A 22545-nucleotide genomic window follows, 5' to 3' on the forward strand; every position below is an offset into this window, starting at 1 on the left:
TTAACCACTAAATCAATTAAATGCTTAGAAGTGGAATTAAAAATCGCATAAAACAAAAACGAACATATAGCTTTTAATTGGAACTCCAGCTGAGAATCATGCAGTATATGATAGATGGTTAGAAAGCCTTCATTTTTTTTATTTTTGATATTTTATTAAAAATGTTCATATATGGCAAAATGTGTTCATATGACCTATGTTTATAGGAGACATAAATCATACAGAATGTATTATAGAATTCATAATTAAGGAAGGTAACTCTGTAAATATCACTGAATCACAGAAGAAACCATTGAACTATAATAGACCCAAAAACAACATGTTAACACAATTACAATGTGTAGGCCTTAAGGAGTGTTACAGAATCGCCATGATTCTTAAAAAGAATGCTACTTAATTGGTACCAATTATAGTTTTTATTTTTTATTTATTTGGTTTTTGTTCAATACATTTAATTAGATGTATGTTGGTACACTGACTTTTGATTTATTTCACACGCTTGTAGTGGTTTCCACAGACATGAAACTGTATTAATACGATATATAGATTAAATCTATTTGATGTTCTATAATAAACATAGACAAGAAAATCTGATTTGATATTCCTACTCCTTAGAAGATGCATCCTTTTCCCTCCATATCGATGTGAATTAATAATTATGATAGAATAAACACTACGGAATGACGTAAAAAGATTCTGTCAATTGAATTCCATTCAGAGTTAAGAAATTAAATTGTACCTATTCAATAAAAAATGACCATCTTGCAGAACACTGACTCTAAAAGCTAATTCAAAATTTAAATTTCAAAGTTTACAGACAAACAGAATTTAAGGTACAAAGAATACTTAATGTATCAATTGTGAAAAATAGAACTCTGGTACCGATTGTACGGTTAATTAAATGTTAACGTAAGTGACTTTTTCCCCATCACTCTTTAACCATCTTTCACCAGTTTTTAGTGGAGTCTGAGTTGCTCATTTGCTTTTGTTACTTTGTATGTATGATTTTGGTTACTTTATTTTCTGTGTTGTGTATGTCTATTTTCCATGTGTGGTCTTTGTCCCTGGATTACATTCTTTTGATTACCGCTATAACCTTGGTTCCCTTGATTACTATTTTTAGCGGCGTATAATCATTTGCTTTCCCCATTCCATATACTGACTTATTGAATTATTTTCAGAAGTGTCACAATAAATTTTGTTAATCTGGACAATGAAAGGGTGCCATACCATTAAATATTCATTTTAAAATAGTTTTTATTAGTTTTCGTATGATGAAATAAAATGTTATATCTAAGTATCAAAACGAGAAAACAACGTTTGCTGTAATACGATTCTGCATATTTTAGACTTTGCCCATGATAGACCGGGGTATCTGTACTCAAACAACTGCTTTGTTGGTAATGCAACGCAGTACTATAGTTTTATCTGCCATAACTTGAACAAGTGGAAAGAGCAATTCTTAGAACACCTGCTCTGTGTTTTGGTAAAAAAAGTTAAACATTTTTCAAATAACTTACATCACTTCCGTTTCTGAATCATTCATTTTCCGGACTCCTAATATTTTCTCCGTTATAGAAAGAGTACTCAAACATTATTCGCCATTACATGCAAATGAACATTAAAAAGTAAACGGCGAACAGTATAATGACATTTAATTGTATTTGGAGAACAAGAACGAGGCCATGATGTCGGCAATGTAAATTTTCATAAACATTGGAAAATAAGTGCAAATACTATGAAATTAAGTGGTTTCTGGGACTTTTTACTTATCGAGATGATTCTTTAATGCTTCTTGCAACTGCCCGATACCTCAGAATGACCATAACACACTTAACAAAATTGTATTATGGTGATGTCAACAAAAAAAACTGTGAGTTGAGTTCTGGCCATCCTTGTTTATTTCCATATATACGTGTTATTAACCAGGACGTTAATTGTTTATACTCCAACATGTTCCGTAGATTTACAGGGTAGAAACTTACAAACGCCCAATAACAATAATAGCCAACCCAACCTAAGCAACAACAAAAAAAAACAAAAACAAAAAAAAAACAAAAAAAGAACAGAACCTCGCCTAACTTTACAAACTCCGGTGTTTTCTGTGATTTATGATCTGCACATCGAAAGCGTCTTCTATCGAGTGAATCACAGTCATTCATTTTTAAAGCTTGCCATAACGTGTTACTATAAGATTGACAAACTCTACCGAAGGGGCGAATTGACCGATAAGTTTTGAGTTACTTTCCCGTCTGAAATTTTCGGCCAAAGAAAACTGAGAACTGAGTGGGGTGACGATGTAACTACCTTTAACCTGATTATAAACTGTTTAACAAGAAGAAATAGCGAATCTAAGACTTCCAAAGAATATATTTTTTCTGTATATTTCTGAGTACAAATTTCGTACAATCAGGCACAAAATATATTCACGGAAAGAAACAGATCTTTTTCAACGAGTCAAGAATATTTGTGTAAACAGGTAACGATCTTTGTCATTAAAAACAACATCCAACAGTGAAATTATATTAAGTTGTGGTGTCTAACATCATATATCATACTGGCTGTATTTACCATAAAACTTAATCTGCACTTTATTTAAGTACATGTACATAGTACATGAACTCGCACTTTTTGTCTCCATATAACATTTCGATGTCAGAGAAACAATGTAACATCCCGCCGTCTTTAATCTTCAAGTTAAAGAGGAATTCAGTATGAAAACAATGGGAAAATATGTAATATTCCCCACGGCGTCCACAAGAGTAGATACATCTATTTTATATTGCAGGTTAATGAACGTTATGTAGTTTAAATAACCACACAAAGTATAAATTATGATCTTTTCAAACAGTTTCACAACGAGTAAAACTTTTATGCTTAAACTTGTATCCTTATTGACCCCATTATATTAAACTATTTTGAAAATGATTTACATGTAAGATTTACATGTATGATTGAAACATGTACATGCATATTGAATATCGATCCCCATCCACATTATAGAGCTCAGTTGAATTTCTATATTCAAATTCTTTAAATAGAAAATAAATTTCTTTATCAAAGTCACTTTTACTTTTTTATTCAAGAATGAGCAATAACACATTGAACAGGAACAAACATGTACATGTATGTATATATATATATGCATGACTGTATATACAAGGCTTGTTTTCCATTAATCTATACAAACAGATTGTCAGGAATTAGACTTTTTGTTCTTCTGGTTGGTCGTCTGATAACCAATAATGGAACACAGATTTGTGGTTCAAGAAGAACGAGCCCCTTATTTGAAAGCAGCATAGGTGTCAAATACATAATGTGCATGTACAAGTACATGTATGTTTTTACCTGAATTAAGACTTACATGAATCAATAACATTAATAACTAACCACACATTCTGTAGTCTACAGACAAAAATCAAAATGCAAATAAGCATTTATCATGGGTTTGGAACGGATTGTGAAATTTATTTCAACAATATTTAAACATCTATTTCATGGTAATATTTTTATACTTAAAACAATGACTAGCACTTATGTATGCATTAAAACACGTGTAACACATGTAAATTTGGCATGTATTACATGCATTTCCAAACACATGTGTTACATGCGTAACGCTTGTACATTTCGCATGTGCCACATGCGTGATGCGTGTGTTTTCTGGCACATGCGTTTCACATCCGAAACACACGCATGTATACGCATGTTCGGCACGCATGTTTCCCATGTGTGGCAATAAACATACGTATTACGCATATGGTACACCTGTTTTAAATGTGTTTTAAAGTACAGGCGTGACACATGAAGCATTTTTACCCTAGTAGTAAGCGGAAATAAGCATTTGGATTTTCATATAACCACTGTTTATAGGAGAAATTAATCATAAAGAATGTACTGTAGAATTCAGGGAGATAACTATGTAAATAACACTAAAACACAAAAGAAACCATTAAATGTTCCATATAAATTATCGTTAATAGCAGTCATATAGACTTAGTAAAAAAAACAACATATTTACAAAATTATAGATGCGTAGCATATTTATGTTGAATGTAGCCTTTTTATGTTTTAATACACATTACATAGTTTCCATGATATCTTAAATAGACTTCTACTTAATTGGTACCCATGTAAATTTTCGTTTGTACAACACACTTAATTAGATGTAAGTTGGTAAACCGACATTTAATTAACTTCGCACGCTTGAATTGGTTTCTGCAGAAATGAAACCATACAAATACAATAAAAATATTAATCGTTGATAATTTTTGACGTTCTATGATGATAGTAAACAATGAAATTTCATTCCTAATCGATGTGCATCAATATTGAAGATAGATTGTACAATAAGGAAGAAAAGAGCATAAACTGACTCTATTTTGTAAATATAGAAAATATCAGTTTTATCTATTGTAAATTTTGCTATGCTGTACACCTGTTTCAAGGAGTCACCTTTCACTGACAGCATTAAATCAAATATGTAGGAAGATCTCCCTATAACTATATAACCATCTTTCATTACGGATTTTTGTTATATTTGCTTTCCCCATTTCATGTGAATTTTTTACAGTAGTGTCACAATAAATATGCTTTGTCAATCTGGACAATGAAGGAGTGCCATTCTATGAAACATTCGTTTTTGCGCAGAAAAAAATACAGTTATCCGAAACTTATCATTACTTGAACTGCAAGCTTTTTGCAATTTCTTTTATGGTGAAATAAAAATTTATATCTAAATATTAAAACGACAAAACTTTCGTAGTAAAAAACTAAACATATTTTAGGATTTGCCAATAAAAAGATTAAGCTATTTGTACTCAAAAGCTACTTTGTTACTTTTGTTATCATTTTACTGACATAACGTGAGAAAGAGCAATGCTTAGAGGACTTGCTTTGTGTGTTATTTAACAGTTTCAGCAAGCTCTTTAAAGTTCGAAGGTTAGAGCTCTTCTGAGTCATTTTCGGAATCCCGATATTAGCTCCGTACATATACAATTTTTTGCCTTGCATGTAAATGTACATATAACAAAGTAAAACGCAGAAAGTGCAGTTACATAATATCATTAAAGCCGAGCTATCTCTCCCGTTCCAAGCCGAATACACATATCTTCAATAATTTTCGACAGTGTACCTTTATTGTTTTTATCTTGTTATATCAATAGTTTTGTGCATGTGTACATTTTCAAAATAAAATTTTAAAATGCATATCCCCCGAGGAGCCCCGATCGTTAAACCGGAAGAAAAAATTAATACGCATGGCGCATGACTCAGTAAACATTGAAATTTAATCCGCACCATATAATCCGTCAAAGCTGTTTGAAGAAATTTAAGCAATGTATCAAAATTCATTTCATGCCAAAAGACAAATAAGTAAGATGAACAATAAATACAAATTTTTTAAATGTTGTAAAGTCGATTTTAAGAACATAAAAGTTTTAAATTTCTTATGAAGTATTTTTACCATTATGGTTTTTGTGGCTTGTTTTTGTTTTGCATGACCTACGTTAAAGATGAAGTAGTTTTTCTCATTTACTTTTGTTACTTTGTATGTATGATTTTAGTTACTTTATGTTCTTTGTTGTGTATGTCTGTTTTCCATGTCTGGTCTTTGTCCCTGAATTACATTCTTTTGATTACCGCTATAACCTTGGTTCCCTTGATTACTCTTTTATGTTTTGTTATTTTGAATAGAGAAAGGTGAAATGCATTTCAAGGTGTGAATTTCGTTGTAAGTCAGTACAGAATGAACTACAATGTAACGAAATGAATGTAGACTTAACACAACGCAGAGTGTTATACATTTTTATATTTATATATTTTGGACCATTTGCGTATGGAAGAATTAGCTTGTCATCTTTCAAACTAAACATACCACTTTATACAGTGCAAAAAATTGAAAGAAATTAAGGATATTTGACATGATAATTAACTCATACTGTACATGGAATCATTTTCTTATATTATAACGTTTTAGTCTTAATCTATATTGTTTTAAGAGGTAGAGCTAGGGTAAGGGACATTAACTTTTGAAACTAGTGATATGTTTGTATCATATTCACTTTCACCAAAGCCTACCAAGGTTTCATTTGAAAGGGAATGAAATTTTTCAAAGTTACTCTGATGCTTACATGAGATTGATATAAAATGCTGAATACAAATATTCGAGTGATTTGTAAGAGATGTGTCCCTTACCCTAGGTCTACCTTCTTAAGTAAGTGTTAAATACTTATCATATTCCCAAAGCGATTGTATTATCTTATAAGCCTAAGCAATGCATACCCTGGTATCAATACCACTAATTTTTTAAAAGTTATGAAATTTCTATACAAGGCAAGATCATTATGGCAATATTAAAGACTCATTTGTAACTAATAAGTGGACTATACGTTAAATGAGCTGTGTCTTTCAATTAAGGTATTTCAAGCTAATGACAAGAGAGAGCACAACTTTCAATTTCACAACTTGGTTTCTGACATGATTTAAAAAAAAAGATTGAAAATAAAATTAAGACCAAAACATCAGTTAAATTAGAAGCACTCGCGAAAAAGACTCTCTTTTTATTATCTATTCTGATAATTACTTAAGTGTAAGTGTTCTAACAAATAGGTTTCTGGAACAGGGTTATGTTGCTACAAGATTGAAGTCATCACTACAGAAGTTTTATGGTCGTCATTATGAACTCGTGGATCGTTATGGTGTATCGATCAGCACCATGAAAACTGATTTATTCAACAGGTAATAGTTTTTCTTTCCTCGTTTCTCTACCCTGGACTTGACTTTTTATGAGCAAGTCGGCGGATGTTCCTAGAAAAGCAGAGGACACTTACCCTACTGGTGCACCTGGTTCATGCTCCCAGTTTTTAGTGAGGTCCGAGTTGCTCATTTACTATTTTACTTCTGGTCTTTCTTCCTGGATTACTTTTTATTTATAATCGCTATAACATTGCTTCCCTTGATTACTCTTTCGTACGAATCAAGCAGAATTGGAAAAATCAAATTTATACATATTGAAGCTATCATCGAATCGACATTATAATTTCATTCAAGAGTGCCAGCTTTATTTTACAAGACCATTATTGGATCTCTGCATCGCTGGATTTGCTCAGAAATTGTTCAATAGAGTGTTGTATACAACACGACATTTGTGACAGAGTAACCAGCCCTTGAAACGTTCATTTGGATCAGAAAATCAAATTAAACTTTCAAAATGATGTTCTTGTTCGTCCAATGTTTCACTAACTGCCTGATATGTACAGAGACGAGACTGGCAATTCATTAAATCTATAGACAAGTTGAGAAAGGATTGAAGTTGACTGATAAAAATATCAAGTAATGAAGAATTTTATGTGAAATACACAGGTATGATTTAAAAAAAAGAACAGAAAGGTGATTCATTGATAATTCGTAAGAAGACATAGTATGTGTCGTAAGGTATTTGTTTGTTCCCGATTTTGTGCAAGAGTAACGCTCATCTAGGCACATAATGATTTTATGTAGAATCTAAACAGCCGTTTGTCTAAAGGAAATATTACTTTCGTCCACATCAAAATGGCGTTTGAATACAGAATGTAGTACACAATTTGCTTCTGATATGGTAAAGTGATAAACAATAGAGCAATACACGTAACCTCAATTTTAACTTAAACTTAGATATTTGTACATATGTATTTTCTTTAATTTTGATAACTTATCTAGGTGTTATTTGTATTAACACAATACATTATTACGCTCCTTTCGGGAGTGTTTATGGTTGTATTGTCAACTTGGTTCTGTATACTTATGACGAGGAATAGCATCAATATCCGGTTTGTACCTTAATTTTCAGGAGCTCAAAAACAGCATAATGAGACCTTGTTTTGCGTATACTTGTATATATGCGATTGAGAGCCAAACCAGTCACGGAAAATATTCGCTAATTTTGATGATTAAATACAAATCGAATCATAGCATTTTCAAGATAGGCTTGACTAAAAGTCTGCAGTATGGCGCAGAGATGTTTACGAAGATTACCAATATTACCCCTAATTCTCGAGTCATAAACATTGCGAATCGAAAATAATCAATAAAGGAAAAATCGAAACGAAATAATTCAAAAAATAAATCAGGTCGTTATTAAAACATAATTAAATGATACAAATCGAAACAGAATGGAACCAATTTAAAATGAATAAAAGAAATCTTTTAAGACGTTTCGTAAATTACAAGAACCATAATGTTAACCAGACATTTCGGACAATGACAACCAATAATTCCTTATGAATGTCGGACATTTCGGTCATTAGCCTTATCAGACCATGACAATCAGTATAATGCTTTAGGACATATATCATTACAAGATTTACCGTATTTAAATGTTATTAGTAAAATAAATCAAATCAGAACTGACAAAAATTATCAAAGTTGTTTTTAAATAATGTTTCTTCGGAAGCGTTAAAAGGTTTCACCTTCATCACATTAATGGTATAAAAACAGTATATTTACTCCGATACAATAACACTGAGATCGGTAAAGAATAATAAGCCACCGCTTAATGATTACATGCGTAAATAAGACAACCACCGCTAAATAAACAGATGGAGAAATAAGCAACCACTTGACAATAACATGGAAAAATAAACCCCAGTTTAGACATACCGTGGAAAAAAATAATAATAATTTACAATTACATTGTCATAGATCAATTTGTTTAATTTAATATTCATAGGTAGGTATTTGTCATGTATTCTACAATTTACAATTACATTGTCATAGATCAATTTGTTTAATTTAATATTCATAGGTAGGTATTTGTCATGTATTCTACAATTTACAATTACATTGTCATAGATCAATTTGTTTAATTTAATATTCATAGGTAGGTATTTGTCATGTATTCTACAATATCTGTGTACACATTACCTACAACTGTACTTCTTTTTTTTTAAGTCTACAAAACATGTAAAGTAGTATCAAGATAAGAATAATGCAAGGGTAATCAAGGCAATTAAGGTTATATCGGTAATCAAAAGAATGCAATCCAGGGACAAAGACCAAACATGGAAAACAGACATACACAACAAAGAACATAAAGTAACTAAAATCATACATACAAAGTAACAAAAGCAAATGAGCAACTCGGACTCCACTAAAAACTGGGAGTTCCTCATTAAAAGTCAAGTCCGGGGTAGACAAACGAGGAAATGAAAACTATGAACCGTTGAATAAATCTGTTTTCATGGTGCAGATTGATACATCACCACGATTCCAGCAATTTGTAAACATCTTCTTCCGTATATTTGGAAGATGATTTTGAATTTTTTCTTACAATGTATGAGGAATCTCTACCATAACTATATATTTGTATCTAGGTGTACCATCTGTTTTGGAAAAACAACGATGTATAATGTTTTAAGTCGGGACTTTAATTGAGTATGGGGAATAGACGTATACAGTGTTGAAAAATCATAGGTTTTAATGCTATTATATTCTGATAATAGTCTTGAACTGATTGTCTCCAAAAGATCTTTCGAATTTTTTTAGGATCCCAATTGAATCAATACTACTACGGGAGTAGCAAGTATTGTAGTAGGACTGTAGACCTTCTTTGAGAGTTGTGAGTATAGAAGTTAAAAGTTTTGAAAGAGGTTTGGTGGTACATATTGCAGATCCAGCTAAGAAACGTTGTTCGTATGGATTCTTGTAGAGTTTAGGAATCCAACTCATAGTAAATCAAAGTGTTACATGGGTAGAAAGCCTACATATTTTTATTCAGGTCTTTCCCCACAGGGGAGGACCTGACTGTAATTCTTTTGGTTATTATATTTTTGTTCTTCCGTAACTTCTCAAAATGGATTTGGCAAGAAGAGTATGCGACACATTGTTAAGACACTTCAGACTGTAAATCTAATTCACTAGGACTATGCGTTACGGAGTTGCAGGGAAATTCATGTTAACTCACCTTGAGTTATCTTCCCTAACACCCATTTGTCTTTTTTGCATCTATAGGAAAAACCGATATAGATATAGAAAAACTGAAAAGAGTATAATGATTGTATGGTACTTGGCCAACAAAAATGCCCCGTCGGTCAAAGCGGTCAAACTATTCCTTGTATGAGTTATCTAACTTTAACCGAAATCAGTTTCCGTCGATGTTTCTATTTTGAAAATCGTTAGGTGTAGAAACATAACACTTTCACCATTCATTCTAGCTGACATATAGTGTTTCCAAAATCAACAAATTCAAGCTGAAAAGACAATATTTTTGGTGATATTGCTTGTCTTTTGCATACAAGAAAGCTAAAAGACTGTGATTGTCATGAATTTTTGAAGGAAAAAGTCCATTGACATTAGATACTATATTTTTATTTTAAACCCAAGTGAATTGTTGCTTCTTTCTTATTTATTATCTCCCTTTAGTTGTTCTAGTGATTGAAAAAAGTGTCACCAAAAATCATGACTTTAAATTTCTTATACATTTGTTTAGGAAAAATATTGCATAAAAAAAATTTCACTTAATTCTATATTTGAAATATTAGAACTTGTTTTGAAAGTCATTGTTTGTTAGCTATCGTTTTACTTTTATACATTGGACACGTGATAGCAAACCGACAAAAATTACCAAAAATAGATAATTGGTTATGTAACTCCATATTTTTCTTTACAAACACTAAATCTTAACAGGAAAATAGTTTACCACATGACACGAATAGATTAGTTGTGACCGAATAACTGTATTTGTAATTCAAATGAATATCTTACATGCAGGTACATTTAAATCTACTTGCTAGTTGTTTGTACGTTAGATAGATTGGGGTAAATTGAAAACGAAAAGTAAGTGATTATATACTTTTCTTTTGTTAAACACTTATTTTTCGAGATGTGAAAAATTTCATAATCACCGAGCCAAAGCTGTCGGCTCTATTTCTCTTAATGTTTGTAAATGAAGTCGTAGGCATTCGTGCTATCGTCTGTCTATGTCGTTAACACATATCAAAATTAGAAATGTCATAACGACGCTTCCAAACAATTAGATTTTAAAGTCATATACAATCATAAAACACACAATCCCTCCTTTCTATTTCGGTCAATCAATAGCCTGAAAAGAAAGACAATTTAGACTATTCATTTTGACGTAAAAGATATCGAAAAAAGGAGACTTTTTTTTAACTCAAGATGAAATTATCATTTTGTGTAGGGTGCTAAACTGACTGTTAACCGGGCATTTATCTGACCGTTTAAATATTTGTGTAACAAATCTTGCCGTCTAAACATCAAAAGGTAAATGGCGCAAACAATGTAAGGTTGCCTGTACATAATAAATCGAAATCGAACGTTTGCGTAGTACTGGCGTCTTTTCACAAAAAAGTCGTAGGTGTAAAGTTGATTGCAAGTAATGACGTCACAACCTGTAAGGACATTGTGACGTCATAAATTACGATCAATTTTACACTTACGACTCTTTGTGAAATCGACACCTGGTGTATAACATTTGTAAGCACTTCTATGTCTTTATCTAAATTGTATGCTAGTATTGCCATCGTCTTTAGAGCACGATTTCTGCATCCTTATGCTAAATTATATAGGACACCCTTTGGATGTTCTGTATAAGTCAACTGAAAGACGCGAGGTTTTGTACGAAGTGTTTGAAAGTTAAAAAAAACCTTTGAAATTGCAAAAATACCTCTACACTGGATGTTGATATCAGTTGTTCTAACAGAGTACCTTTTCATGAAATTTTTAACATCTTGTGGCACAAAATTGAAGTTACTAACCAATTACTGATTTTTTATGTATATATATTTCGTTCATTGAAAAATAAGGTTTAGACATTTTTCGCCGTTTTTCGGAGATTACGTTTTACTTAGAATGCAATATGGGTTTTGGAATGACTTAGGTACAGAAAATAATGCCCAATAAGAAAAATTCATTATGGAATAAGTAAATGAACTTTTAGAATAGTAAGACATCAATTTTCTGTCACCTATTGTGAAAGTTTATTTGAGTCGTTGACTCTTTTTTAATTTAAGTAAAAAGAAATTCAATGTATAACAGGACATAAAAGAGTGCATATTGAGACGTTTTATGCATTGTGAACTTAAGTTATATACATTTGTATTGGAAGAACTAACCTGGACCGGTATGTAAAATATTTATATGAATTTATTGTAAAGGCAGTAAATTGTTAAATGTGTTTTGTTTTGTGACCATACACATTCTTGGTCGTGGCCATCTTATCACATATTAAAACATAGCATAACTGTACTTACCAACAACACTGCATCTTAATTGTAAGCATGTTATTAATGCAAGGATTTCAATGATAGAAAGGGCGAAAATAAATTCGATTAGTAAACAGAAAGCACAGAAGTTGAGAAATGAAAACTAAATTGGATTTCTTTAGCAAAAGTCCTCCTTGTGCAAGTTCCTCTTGTTAAAGCAATACTAACTTCAAGGTTTAAGTCTTTTAAATGTCGTAGACAATTGTTCCGATTTTTTAAGTGAAAATTTCTAAAAACAAAAACATACAAACATTGGTGGTAATTTCCGACTAAACACTTTCACAATAACAAAAATTAAATGTGTTGTTTATTGATAAGACATGAAATATCACTTCTTTCAAGTTACGTTTTTAGATTTATATATAAAAATAAATTTGGGTTGTTTAGAAAGCTGATTGATTCATAAGTTACAAACAACTTTTCCGTTTTCTTTTTTATGTTCATATTTCTACTGATATTTTTTTTTCTTTCACAGACTTCAAAATGGCGTCTAAAAGTTTCTACGTAACAAGACCAAGAATCGTCCCATACCTGTTTTGTACTTGGATTTTGGGGTCAAAATGCCAAAATGAAGGTATGTTGTTATTGTGACAATATCAGACCATTTGACTTAAGCATCAAGCAGCACAAAAACACATACATGGAACAAAACCATGAAGTTGAATGGGTGAACCTATCCTACCAGGGAACTGGAAAAACACAATTTCTGTTATAATCAAAATTTACGGAAAATAAGAAGCGCCGAACTACAAAGCATTGCATTTATTGAAGAGTTTGGTCTTGAGTTTTTCTCTTTATCTTTTCATTTTCAGGTGATATTCGCTTGGTAGGTGCACACCAATTCAATGGCAGATTGGAAATATTTCACTACGGAATTTGGGGCACTGTTTGTGGCAAAACGTTTAGCCATATGAACGCCTATGTTGTCTGTAGACAGCTTGGGTTTAGGTAATTATCTATTTTATAAATTATCAGAAAAAAAAACGCAGAGTGTATTTATTTTCAAGTGTGCATCAACAAAATTGAGATTACCTCAAACAGACCGAAACTAATTTCAGCATTTCTATGTAATCAGATTTGAAATGTAAACTATTGTCAATCAGAAAACTGAACACCAAATACATCACAGTTTAAAAATAGTAAAAATACGTCTATAAAATTTTAAAGGAAATTTAGATTTTACTAAGAAGCAAATAGCAATATGTTTTGATGTTACTTGTGAAATACATCTAAATGTATCAATTGATGTCATATATTTTTAAATTCTAGAAGTATAGAAAGAGTAATAAAGGGCATCAAGGTTATGGCGGTAATTCAAAGAATGTAATCCAGGGACAAACACCAAACATGGAAAACAGACATACACAACAAAGAACATAAAGTAACTTAAATCATACATACAAATTAACAAAAGTAAATGAGCAACTCGGACTCCACTAAAAACTGGGAGCATGGACCAGGTGCACTTGTAGGGTTCTGCCATGTGAACTGTAAGCGTCCTGACATAATCTGTAATTATATTTCATACATGTATGCCATGGTTAAACAGGTTTGAAAGAAAAACAATCACTGCCAACCTATTTTCATACTTACTATAAGAAATCTATAAAATCAATAAAGTGAATTAAACGTATCCTTTACATGTAATCTTATAAATGTTTTCATAACAGATTTAGATCAACAGCACTGTATTATATTATTGGAAATGGCACAGGTACGGTACTATCTGGCTGGATAGTATAGAATGTATCGGTTCGGAGTCTTCATTTAGTGATTGTAATCATAACGGATGGGGTAATCATGATTGTGATCACAGTCTTGATATAGCAGTCAAATGTGTCGATGCCTTTGAAGGTACACTTAATTACAAACCGCCGGCATCCTACCATCTGTAAGGATTATTTTTATACTGTCTTAGAATAGGCTTTTTGGAATGAACAATCATATTTTAAAATTAACTAGTCATTCAACCTCTGATCAGGTTATGATAAATTCGTAGTAGCATTTTTTAAACGAGGTTGGGAAATATGGTCACCACAATTTACTGTTCGATACACGCAATATATGTGTTCAAAACAGTTTGAACAAATCAGCAATTGTTGCCTTAAATAAAAATAAAAACTTATATTTTAGGGGATGTTCGTTTAGTTGGTGGTGATACATTTGGAAGGCTTGAGATATTTCACAATGGTGTCTGGGGTTCAATATGCAGTAATCACTTTGATTACATAGACGCATTTGTCGCTTGTCGACAGCTTTTTTCAGAGTAAGTCAACATGCTGTAATGTAAAATATAATTACACAACATAATTAGATTATAACGGACGAGCCATTCTGTTTTTGTTCTATACTGTAAGTATTATTTAAGTATTATTTTTGGTAAAAAAAAAAGATCGCCATTTGATCAATTATAAGATTTATTGTTCATGGTACATAAAATAAAACACCTCATAGTTTTTCCTTCCCTATGTGAAGTCCTGTGTGTCTTGTTTCCTTGTACTTTCAAAAGCAAGTACAAAATACTTTTCATTTTATATAACGTTAATATCATTTTTTTCTTAGCAAATTTCATAAAACATATGCATCAATAAGTGATTTATTGGTTAAAGTCTGACAAGAACAGAACTTTCGACAAATTAAAAAGACTGCTTATAACTATACAGACAGGCTGAGTTCCAGAAACAGTAGTCTACATAATACAATAAAAATGTGAAGCATTGTCACTTGTGCAAAGTTTGTCGTTGAGTCCCTAATGAGCCCTGTGTTTGAATAAGCGTGTCAGATACAAAGTAGCCCCTTAGGTACCAATGAAATTTTGAATGATAAATACAAACTTTATTGAGCTTGCTTTACCATCCATTTTTGAACATGCGCGTTTCGTTCTTTAATTTCTGTTTTATCTATATATTGATATAACATTTTCATGCAAATTAAAATTGCAGCTTTCATCATAACGATATCTACTACACCTATGGTTCTGGAACGGGCGTGATATGGCTGAACAACCTCCAGGGTGATGGAACTGAGAGTGGTTTAGTGAAGTGTAAACATAATAGCTGGGGAAATGCAAATTGTGGTTATGAAAATATAATAGCACTTCGATGCATGAGTTCATCATCAGGTAATCTCTACAACATTAATTAACATAATTCAAAAGTACTTACATATTCAGTTATTATATGTTGCCGGCAGATTTGTTATATCATGGTAAATATGTTAAAAGTTGATACGCAGACTGAACATCAAGAAATGGGTAAAGTAACCTCTCACCACATCTATTCGACTAAGTGAGGAAATGGTAGTACTGATAAATAAAAGTAGAATTACCAACGGTCAAACAAGGGAAATCATTGGACAACAAAAAACTGCGAACACAGAAAGGGAGAAAATCTGGTGAAAATCTGATACGCATACACAATAATAAATAGCACATATCCGACAAAAAGCAGCTGTGAACACGTTACTCCGGTAAACGAAGCCGTACGCAGTTTTATATCTGGAAGGGAAACAAAAGTCAAATCTAATGAAAACCAAACATATGTATGATAAACTTGTAGTTTATGAAATCATTTAGTTCGCACCAACTTTTCTATTAGTTTAACGATGATTTATAGGAAAATATTTTCGTTTTTTTTTTCTTTTTTTTTTTTAATAAAATAAGCAATAACATGTTTTCAATGTATAAAAAACAAACAAAAACAAACACAAAAGTAATTGGCGCGAACAGATTTTTTTTTAATCTCTGATTTGTTTTACAGACAAGGCGTCTATAAACAAGCGATTACTTTTTAATGTTTGAGAAATATGATAATTTCTTTTAGCTCCTTTACGTTTACGTTTGGTTGATGGCGGAGAAACCTATGGCAGACTTGAGATATTTTATAATGGAACTTGGGGTACAGTTTGTGATGATGGATTTGGTATCAACGAGGCCACAGTCGTGTGCCGACAGTTTGATCTTTCGTAGGTAACTTTTCGGTACATTCTGTAAGATATATTTGTTAATTTCAGTGACAGAATATAATGTCATTGAATTGGATTATATATGCTGGTACAACAGATTAACAGATTGAAACTTAGGTAATGCACATCTTAAGCTTGTGTAACCTTTGTAAAATGAAAACGTATAAATATATCAAACATCATCTTATAACAAAGAAAGAAATGGTAGCTATGATGAACCCTGATTTGAACGTATTTTTTTACCAACCAAAGACTTGCTAAATCAAAATGTTCATTGGATTTTTTGCAAACGGTTTGATATTGTAAACAAAGGTCAACCTTTCATCTAGTGCCAAAACAGAGCCACCTGTTCGAAATAAAGACACATTTGTTAATTTGTCTCGTGGGAGAAGCTTCTATTTAAAACAGTAAAATTTTTGATTACACATTTCTAAGAAACAATAGAAAATAAATATAGATAATGGACAGGAAAGGAAACATGTTCTGATATATATATTTTAATGAAAAGCAAACGTGATATTTATTTTTACTTGCTACTTTATTTGAAAAAAAAATTCTATACACCCGAACAATAAACAAAAACCAGACAAGTCAATGTCCAACTGTAATGTAGAAGCTTTCTACTTTCCTTCTACTAATAGATCTGTAATTATGGACAATATGCAGTTTAACAAATTTATTTTGTGTTAACATAACAATAACAAAACATAACAATGGTTTATATCATCTGGTCAATGATGTGAATCAGTCAAATTGATCTAGCTTAAGCTTTTAAGAGGGAAAATTAATTGGTACATTTCCAAGAATTGTTGACCCTGAAAACATCTGAACAACTTTGTCCTTGAAGTTATCATTAATGATCTCCGGCATTTCCTGGCGGTTTGCTTTGGGGTTTGAGTTTTTTGAAAGTTTGTAATGTGTGTAATATCTTTCAACACAACATTCAATTCTGCCTCCTGAGAGGCCGATAGCAGATGAGAATCATCCTCATCAGGCATTTCTACAATGATATCGTCAGGCGACATATTATGGTCAGTGACAATGTCATTATTTTCCCTTTCAATATATTTGGATTTGCGTATATTTGTTTCTACAGCTTAACCACTTCCGTTGGCTGATAAGATAATTGACATCTTGCGTTGTTGTTCAATAGAAGCGGTACTGTACGAATTTATAGACAGAACATTTTTGTGACAAATTAGCTGCATTATACGTGTATCGGGTATATTCTGGTGAACTACAGAAGTTTTACGAGCACTGTGATTAGGTTTCCGGCCTTCGATTCCTGCTTCTTGACACATGTCCTTGACAAAGTTATATAATGTATTTTGTCCCATCGGTTGACGCGAAAACCATACATCATCTTTAATAATCCTGTTGACACCAAGATAAAACGGACTATCATCGGTCATCAAGTCTTCAGGTCTGTGTTTAATGTATTGTTTGTACATTTCAACATGGCACCGGGGATTTCCTACAAAATATATTATTATCTTATTAACATGAAGGATAATAATTAAAAGATTAAAAAATACTTTTAATATATCATTTTTAGTTTTTTATGTAATAATTTAGTATTTTTCATACACTTTAATATGAAAAAATGTTAATGACTACTGTCTTCTCTTTCATTTTATTTATATTCGAACACAAAAATATATAGATGTTATTGTATATTTCTTCAATTTATAGTACATGTAGTTGTTTAAAATTGACATCATGCGCAAAATTGTATTTGATTATGGTATTTTTACCTGGATCAGCAAACATGTTTGCCTGGAAAGCCCTTGTTTCCCTTTAATTGGTTCCAGGTCTCTCACTGTGCTCTAAAATAGTAGTCCATCAGATGTAGACCTCCTCTGCAAATCTCCCCATTTTAGTGTCGAGTGTTCTTCACGGGACCTCAACCCGAAATGGAGGCTGTTGTTTAATAATTTTCATAATGATTCAGACACATAGATTTCCAATATATATATAAAGTATTAAACATGTATTTATTATGAACAAAAACATGGAAAACTGATGCGTTCGACCGACACCAAAATAATGTTTATTTCATGTGTGGGTTGGGGAAGGAAGTAAAAATTTTGATAAAGATAAATGAGCTACTTGGAAATCCTAAACTGCGACGTTGATGAGCAGAGGTATAAATTTTAGACTTTATGTGGTTGTACTATAAATTATCAGTTTTGTTACCAGTTTCAGGTCAATAAAAGAAATTTTTAACAATTACCTGCATCAAGAAAGTCCTTTTCATAAAGCAAATTTATCTTGTCTGTAGTGAAAGAATCTGAACGTCTCTTTTGGCCCCATGCCCATAGATTTCAACTCTTTCATTTTGGCAGATAACACCTCTCTGGAATGATGGATATTTGTATCTGAGATAATGTTTATGTTCCGTTTTTCCATGATAAATCTAGAAAAACTACTTTGGAATTACTTAATTGAGGTAGGCTCATATGCTGTGCCATCTTCTTTGGTGATTTTCATGAAAAATCGGGCCAGCACTTTGTCCATCTCCACAGTGGGTATGTCCTCTAAAAATCGTAAATCGTTGTTCCTTCTCATCCACTTTGTCAAAATTTTCATATCAACATTTTTCTGTTGGTATTGGCATTTTTATGTGAATTTATGTAGTCATGCGTTTCGTCTGCCATGTTTTGATTCTGGGCGATAATAGAATTCGAATCGATAACGGAACAGTACGTGGCGCAATTTCGGAATTAGGGTGTGATATCATCTGGAAGCGTGTTATATAACAATGTGGCTTATTTTGTTTATTCCTTGTGTTTATGTTGCTTTTGGCGGTCATCGGTGCTGATAGAAATACTGCTCTCTATCCTGTTTATCATTTTTCCATTCTACGTATTGCCTGGAAGTTTCAATCCCGTGCTACTGCCGTAATACTGAAACAAAATCTGCAACTACAAATGACAATTATACGTTAATTCGATTGTAAGGTTGCCAATAAACAGACTAATGTTTTAAATAGTTGTGAGAAAATGACTTTAGTGAAGTTCACAAGAAGGCTGATGATTTGTTATCAGCCGTCCTGACATGTTATTTCTCTGGGGCAGATGACAAACAGACAACAATGCTTTTGTAGTATATGCAAAATCAGTGATATAAAGTATATGATAAAACTATGATATAACGAAACGGGGAGTAAAAGACATAAATTAACATGTAAATTTAATTTTAATTGCACACTGCAATGGTTAGTTGTCAAGACAACCAGTTTGTAACTGACATCCCAATCATGTTTGAAAATATATTGAGCAAATAATGTGAAATATTTTGAACAAGAAATCAACAAGAAGACAGTTTGAAACAATGACAATTATCAAAAAGAACAATATAAAGTCAACATGTTATTTGAATTATCAGTTTTCAATTTCTAGCAACAACAGGTCTATGATGAAATTTTAAATATATTTGATAAGATTATGTTAACCTTCATTATGATTATTACTATTTTTGAGGCGTCATAACGTTTAACAAAAATACTTACATGACATACACCAAAAACTACAACATTCTACGTACATTAATTAATTCATTTGTTATCTATTACAGCCCAATGTATGGGGCGGCACATTACATTGATGGTAATGGTACCGGTACTATTTGGCTCGATGATCTACAGTGCCTAGGAGAAGAAAAAAGTGTACAGGACTGCAATTATCGTGGTTGGGGTAAACATAATTGTGGCCATCATAAAGACGTTGGTGTGCGATGCCAAAATACATCAGATATTCCTACCTACAAGGAAGAAGGTTCGTGTGATGTTAATATAAGCATATATATAGCTGTAATAACCACCTGCTTATGTTTTGATATTTGTTATATAAAGGGTCTGAAAAATTCACAACGATGTAAGAATTTTCAAATTTGCAAAGCAAATATTTGGTTGAAACACTCTTTGTATTGAAGTTATTTTATACTTATATCCCACATGATGACGGTATATAGAAGCATGTGACTCATGACAATTGTTTGACCCTGCACTGACTGTCTATTTGAGCGGCTCCTTCATATGCTAATATAACATTTTCAAGGTTAATTTGGAAATTTAAAAGATATTTTTTAAAATGTTTATCAAGACTCATTTCTTCGTTTCGATTCTTCGATGATTTCGACATGAAATGTAATGAGTCTCAACAAAAAATTAAGAAAATTCTATTAAGTGTGCCAAAAACGGTCACCCATCAATCATATTCACGCAACATATTTCTGAAACTAAATTCACATTTTGGATATAGCTTTTCGTGTTAGAGGCGGTAAAAGAACAACAAAGGTACCCAAGTTTATGAAATATCTACTAATAGATATATGTCTCCCAGTACTGTAGCAATCACCCCCAAACATTGTACTAAAAGCATACAGTACAGTCAGGCTCTCCGAATTCGGCGCATTTGTTGATAAGGCGCTGTCACAGTTGAACGTCTAGATGAACGTAGTGGTCATTTGTTATGCCACGCATACAGACTAGCAGATAAAGATAGGGATTTGAACGTGCTTAAACATCAGTTGAAATTATCTAATGGTGGTTCCTTTTTCACTGACGTACCATCCAGCCTTCGTTCAAATTGGGAAGCCAAAATATCCAAAGCTCTTCAAAGTATTTCCTGAGACATCCGTTATGGCATTCCGTAGACCTAGGAGTCTAAGAGATGCCCTGGTAATGGCAGAGATGTTATTTAGTCCAAACAAAATACAGGCTGACAGCGTCAACCATGTAGAGATAAAAGACTTAATTCATGCACCTGTACCCAGATACTGCATACCCATTCATTTTAAAGATACTGTACTAAAAGGGAATACGCTTTGTTTTACAACGTGACTTTCAAAACTGAAACCCCAATAAATCTTCTCCAGTGCCGATGTTTTATGCATTCCTTTGGCGAGATATGATGACCTTTCTACGACGAGTGAATGGTCATCGCAGTGACTACAAATATTAACCAGACCTCCCTCTAAGGCGCTAATTGAGAATCCTTACATCCTTACTTTACCTTCCCTGTATCAGTTATGATTATGGATTAGTGTAGTGAATAGAGTCATTCCATTCCCAGACATTTTTATGATATTGATTTGTTGTGTTGTGTACTGTTAATTTGACACCTACATAACAACATCTAGTTGAGCTGCCCTGTATTACGATACATCGTGCACTTAATTACAATCCTTTATATATCCAAGGAGGTGAAATAACCCAGCCAGCGAAACCTATAACTTTATATAGCCTAACTGGTTGATATCGAGTTTGAGTCCGACGGACGGAACAATAATTTGCTTTGCAAATTTGACAGTTCTAATATCGGTTGGAGTTCAGACCCATATATATGTATATCGGTTTCTATAAATGTCAGGCCATATAAATAGATGTTTTGAAATGAGATTTGGACAATGCATTGTTTAAAAAATAAGTGTACTAAAATTGTTTAAATAACTTGTTTATAATGTATCAATTCAGTGTCATCGTAGACAGCGCTATGCCTTGAATTAGATATACTAGATTGGCTAATTATTGTTTCAAACCACTATAGTCTACTTGCGACCACCTTTCCACACTTAAACATTATTTATTTGGATTTTAGTTTTCCCAACATTTGGTATTTTCTGCTTTTTGTCATTCCAGCGAACATATTTTTTTCTGGTTAGAGAAATAGAAAGTAAAAGCGAAATCAAAGTCATTTTTATTTTCTTGTGTATTTTACACAGCATGATTTGAACAGTTAATATTCCGGTTACGTAAATATACTAAAACAACTATTATACAATTATAGTAATAATACCGTATCATTTGTTAGCATAGATGAAAAGATATACTGGAACAGTGCAAGCATTGTAATCACTCTGTAAATAAATTATCGATTTATATACCGATTTTTTTTCCTCTGAAAAAAATACAATTTGTCTTTTGAAAAGTATCGATTTTCTCTTTATAAATCAGAAAAGGGAGGTAAGTAAAACAAATGTTCTGGGATAGATTATTAAATGACACACATTTAATGAAGTGTTTTGTTAAGAGAATACATAAATTAATAACTTCCATTTTGTTTTGCATAATAATACCAAATATAACTGTATTTATGATAGTTGCATTGCATGGTCAAAACATTTACCCACATTTTTCCAAGATGTCCTAAAACGGTTTTTATCTAACGTATGACATTTACCACACTGAATTGTGGTGACAAACAGCTCTTGAATGGTATTAACTTTCCATTTACAACATATACCATCCCCCCATTCCCATTCACCATTGCCCCTATCCACATTGAAAATCTCCATTCCCCATAAAATTCCCATTGTATAT

The 22545-nt window shown here is 32.2% G+C and overlaps 2 protein-coding genes and 1 pseudogene across 3 annotated transcripts in view; 2 read left to right on the top strand and 1 right to left on the bottom strand.

Annotated features, from left to right (window-relative positions):
• Nucleotides 1–10702: 10702 nt before the first annotated feature.
• On the top strand, nucleotides 10703–13937 carry LOC148597323 (galectin-3-binding protein-like). Its single transcript, XM_088564240.1, has 5 exons — nucleotides 10703–10812; nucleotides 12009–12118; nucleotides 12736–12834; nucleotides 13073–13208; nucleotides 13530–13937. Exons 2-5 carry the CDS (start codon nucleotides 12064–12066, stop codon nucleotides 13585–13587), a joined length of 348 nt encoding a protein of 115 aa, XP_088420366.1. The 5' UTR covers nucleotides 10703–10812; nucleotides 12009–12063; the 3' UTR covers nucleotides 13588–13937.
• Nucleotides 13798–22545, top strand: part of LOC148597324 (scavenger receptor cysteine-rich type 1 protein M130-like) — a 33583-nt gene continuing 24835 nt past the window's right edge. The window contains exons 1-6 of the mRNA XM_088563018.1: nucleotides 13798–13809; nucleotides 13937–14114; nucleotides 14394–14526; nucleotides 15203–15381; nucleotides 16082–16223; nucleotides 19800–19999. Of these exons, the coding sequence (XP_088419144.1) occupies nucleotides 13798–13809; nucleotides 13937–14114; nucleotides 14394–14526; nucleotides 15203–15381; nucleotides 16082–16223; nucleotides 19800–19999 (844 nt within the window). The remainder of the gene's footprint in view (nucleotides 13810–13936; nucleotides 14115–14393; nucleotides 14527–15202; nucleotides 15382–16081; nucleotides 16224–19799; nucleotides 20000–22545) is intronic.
• LOC148597325 (uncharacterized protein KIAA1958-like) lies at nucleotides 16869–19902 on the bottom strand (annotated as a pseudogene). The gene is made up of 5 exons (XR_015919215.1): nucleotides 19770–19902; nucleotides 18461–19147; nucleotides 18333–18346; nucleotides 17978–18143; nucleotides 16869–17697 (listed from the first exon to the last, which is right to left on the bottom strand). The product of XR_015919215.1 is annotated as an uncharacterized protein KIAA1958-like (transcript).

This window comes from Perna viridis, chromosome 15 (genome assembly GCF_037379345.1).
Source record: "Perna viridis isolate PV_CMFRI_1.1 ecotype Kerala chromosome 15, ASM3737934v1, whole genome shotgun sequence".
NCBI lineage: Eukaryota > Metazoa > Mollusca > Bivalvia > Mytilida > Mytilidae > Perna > Perna viridis.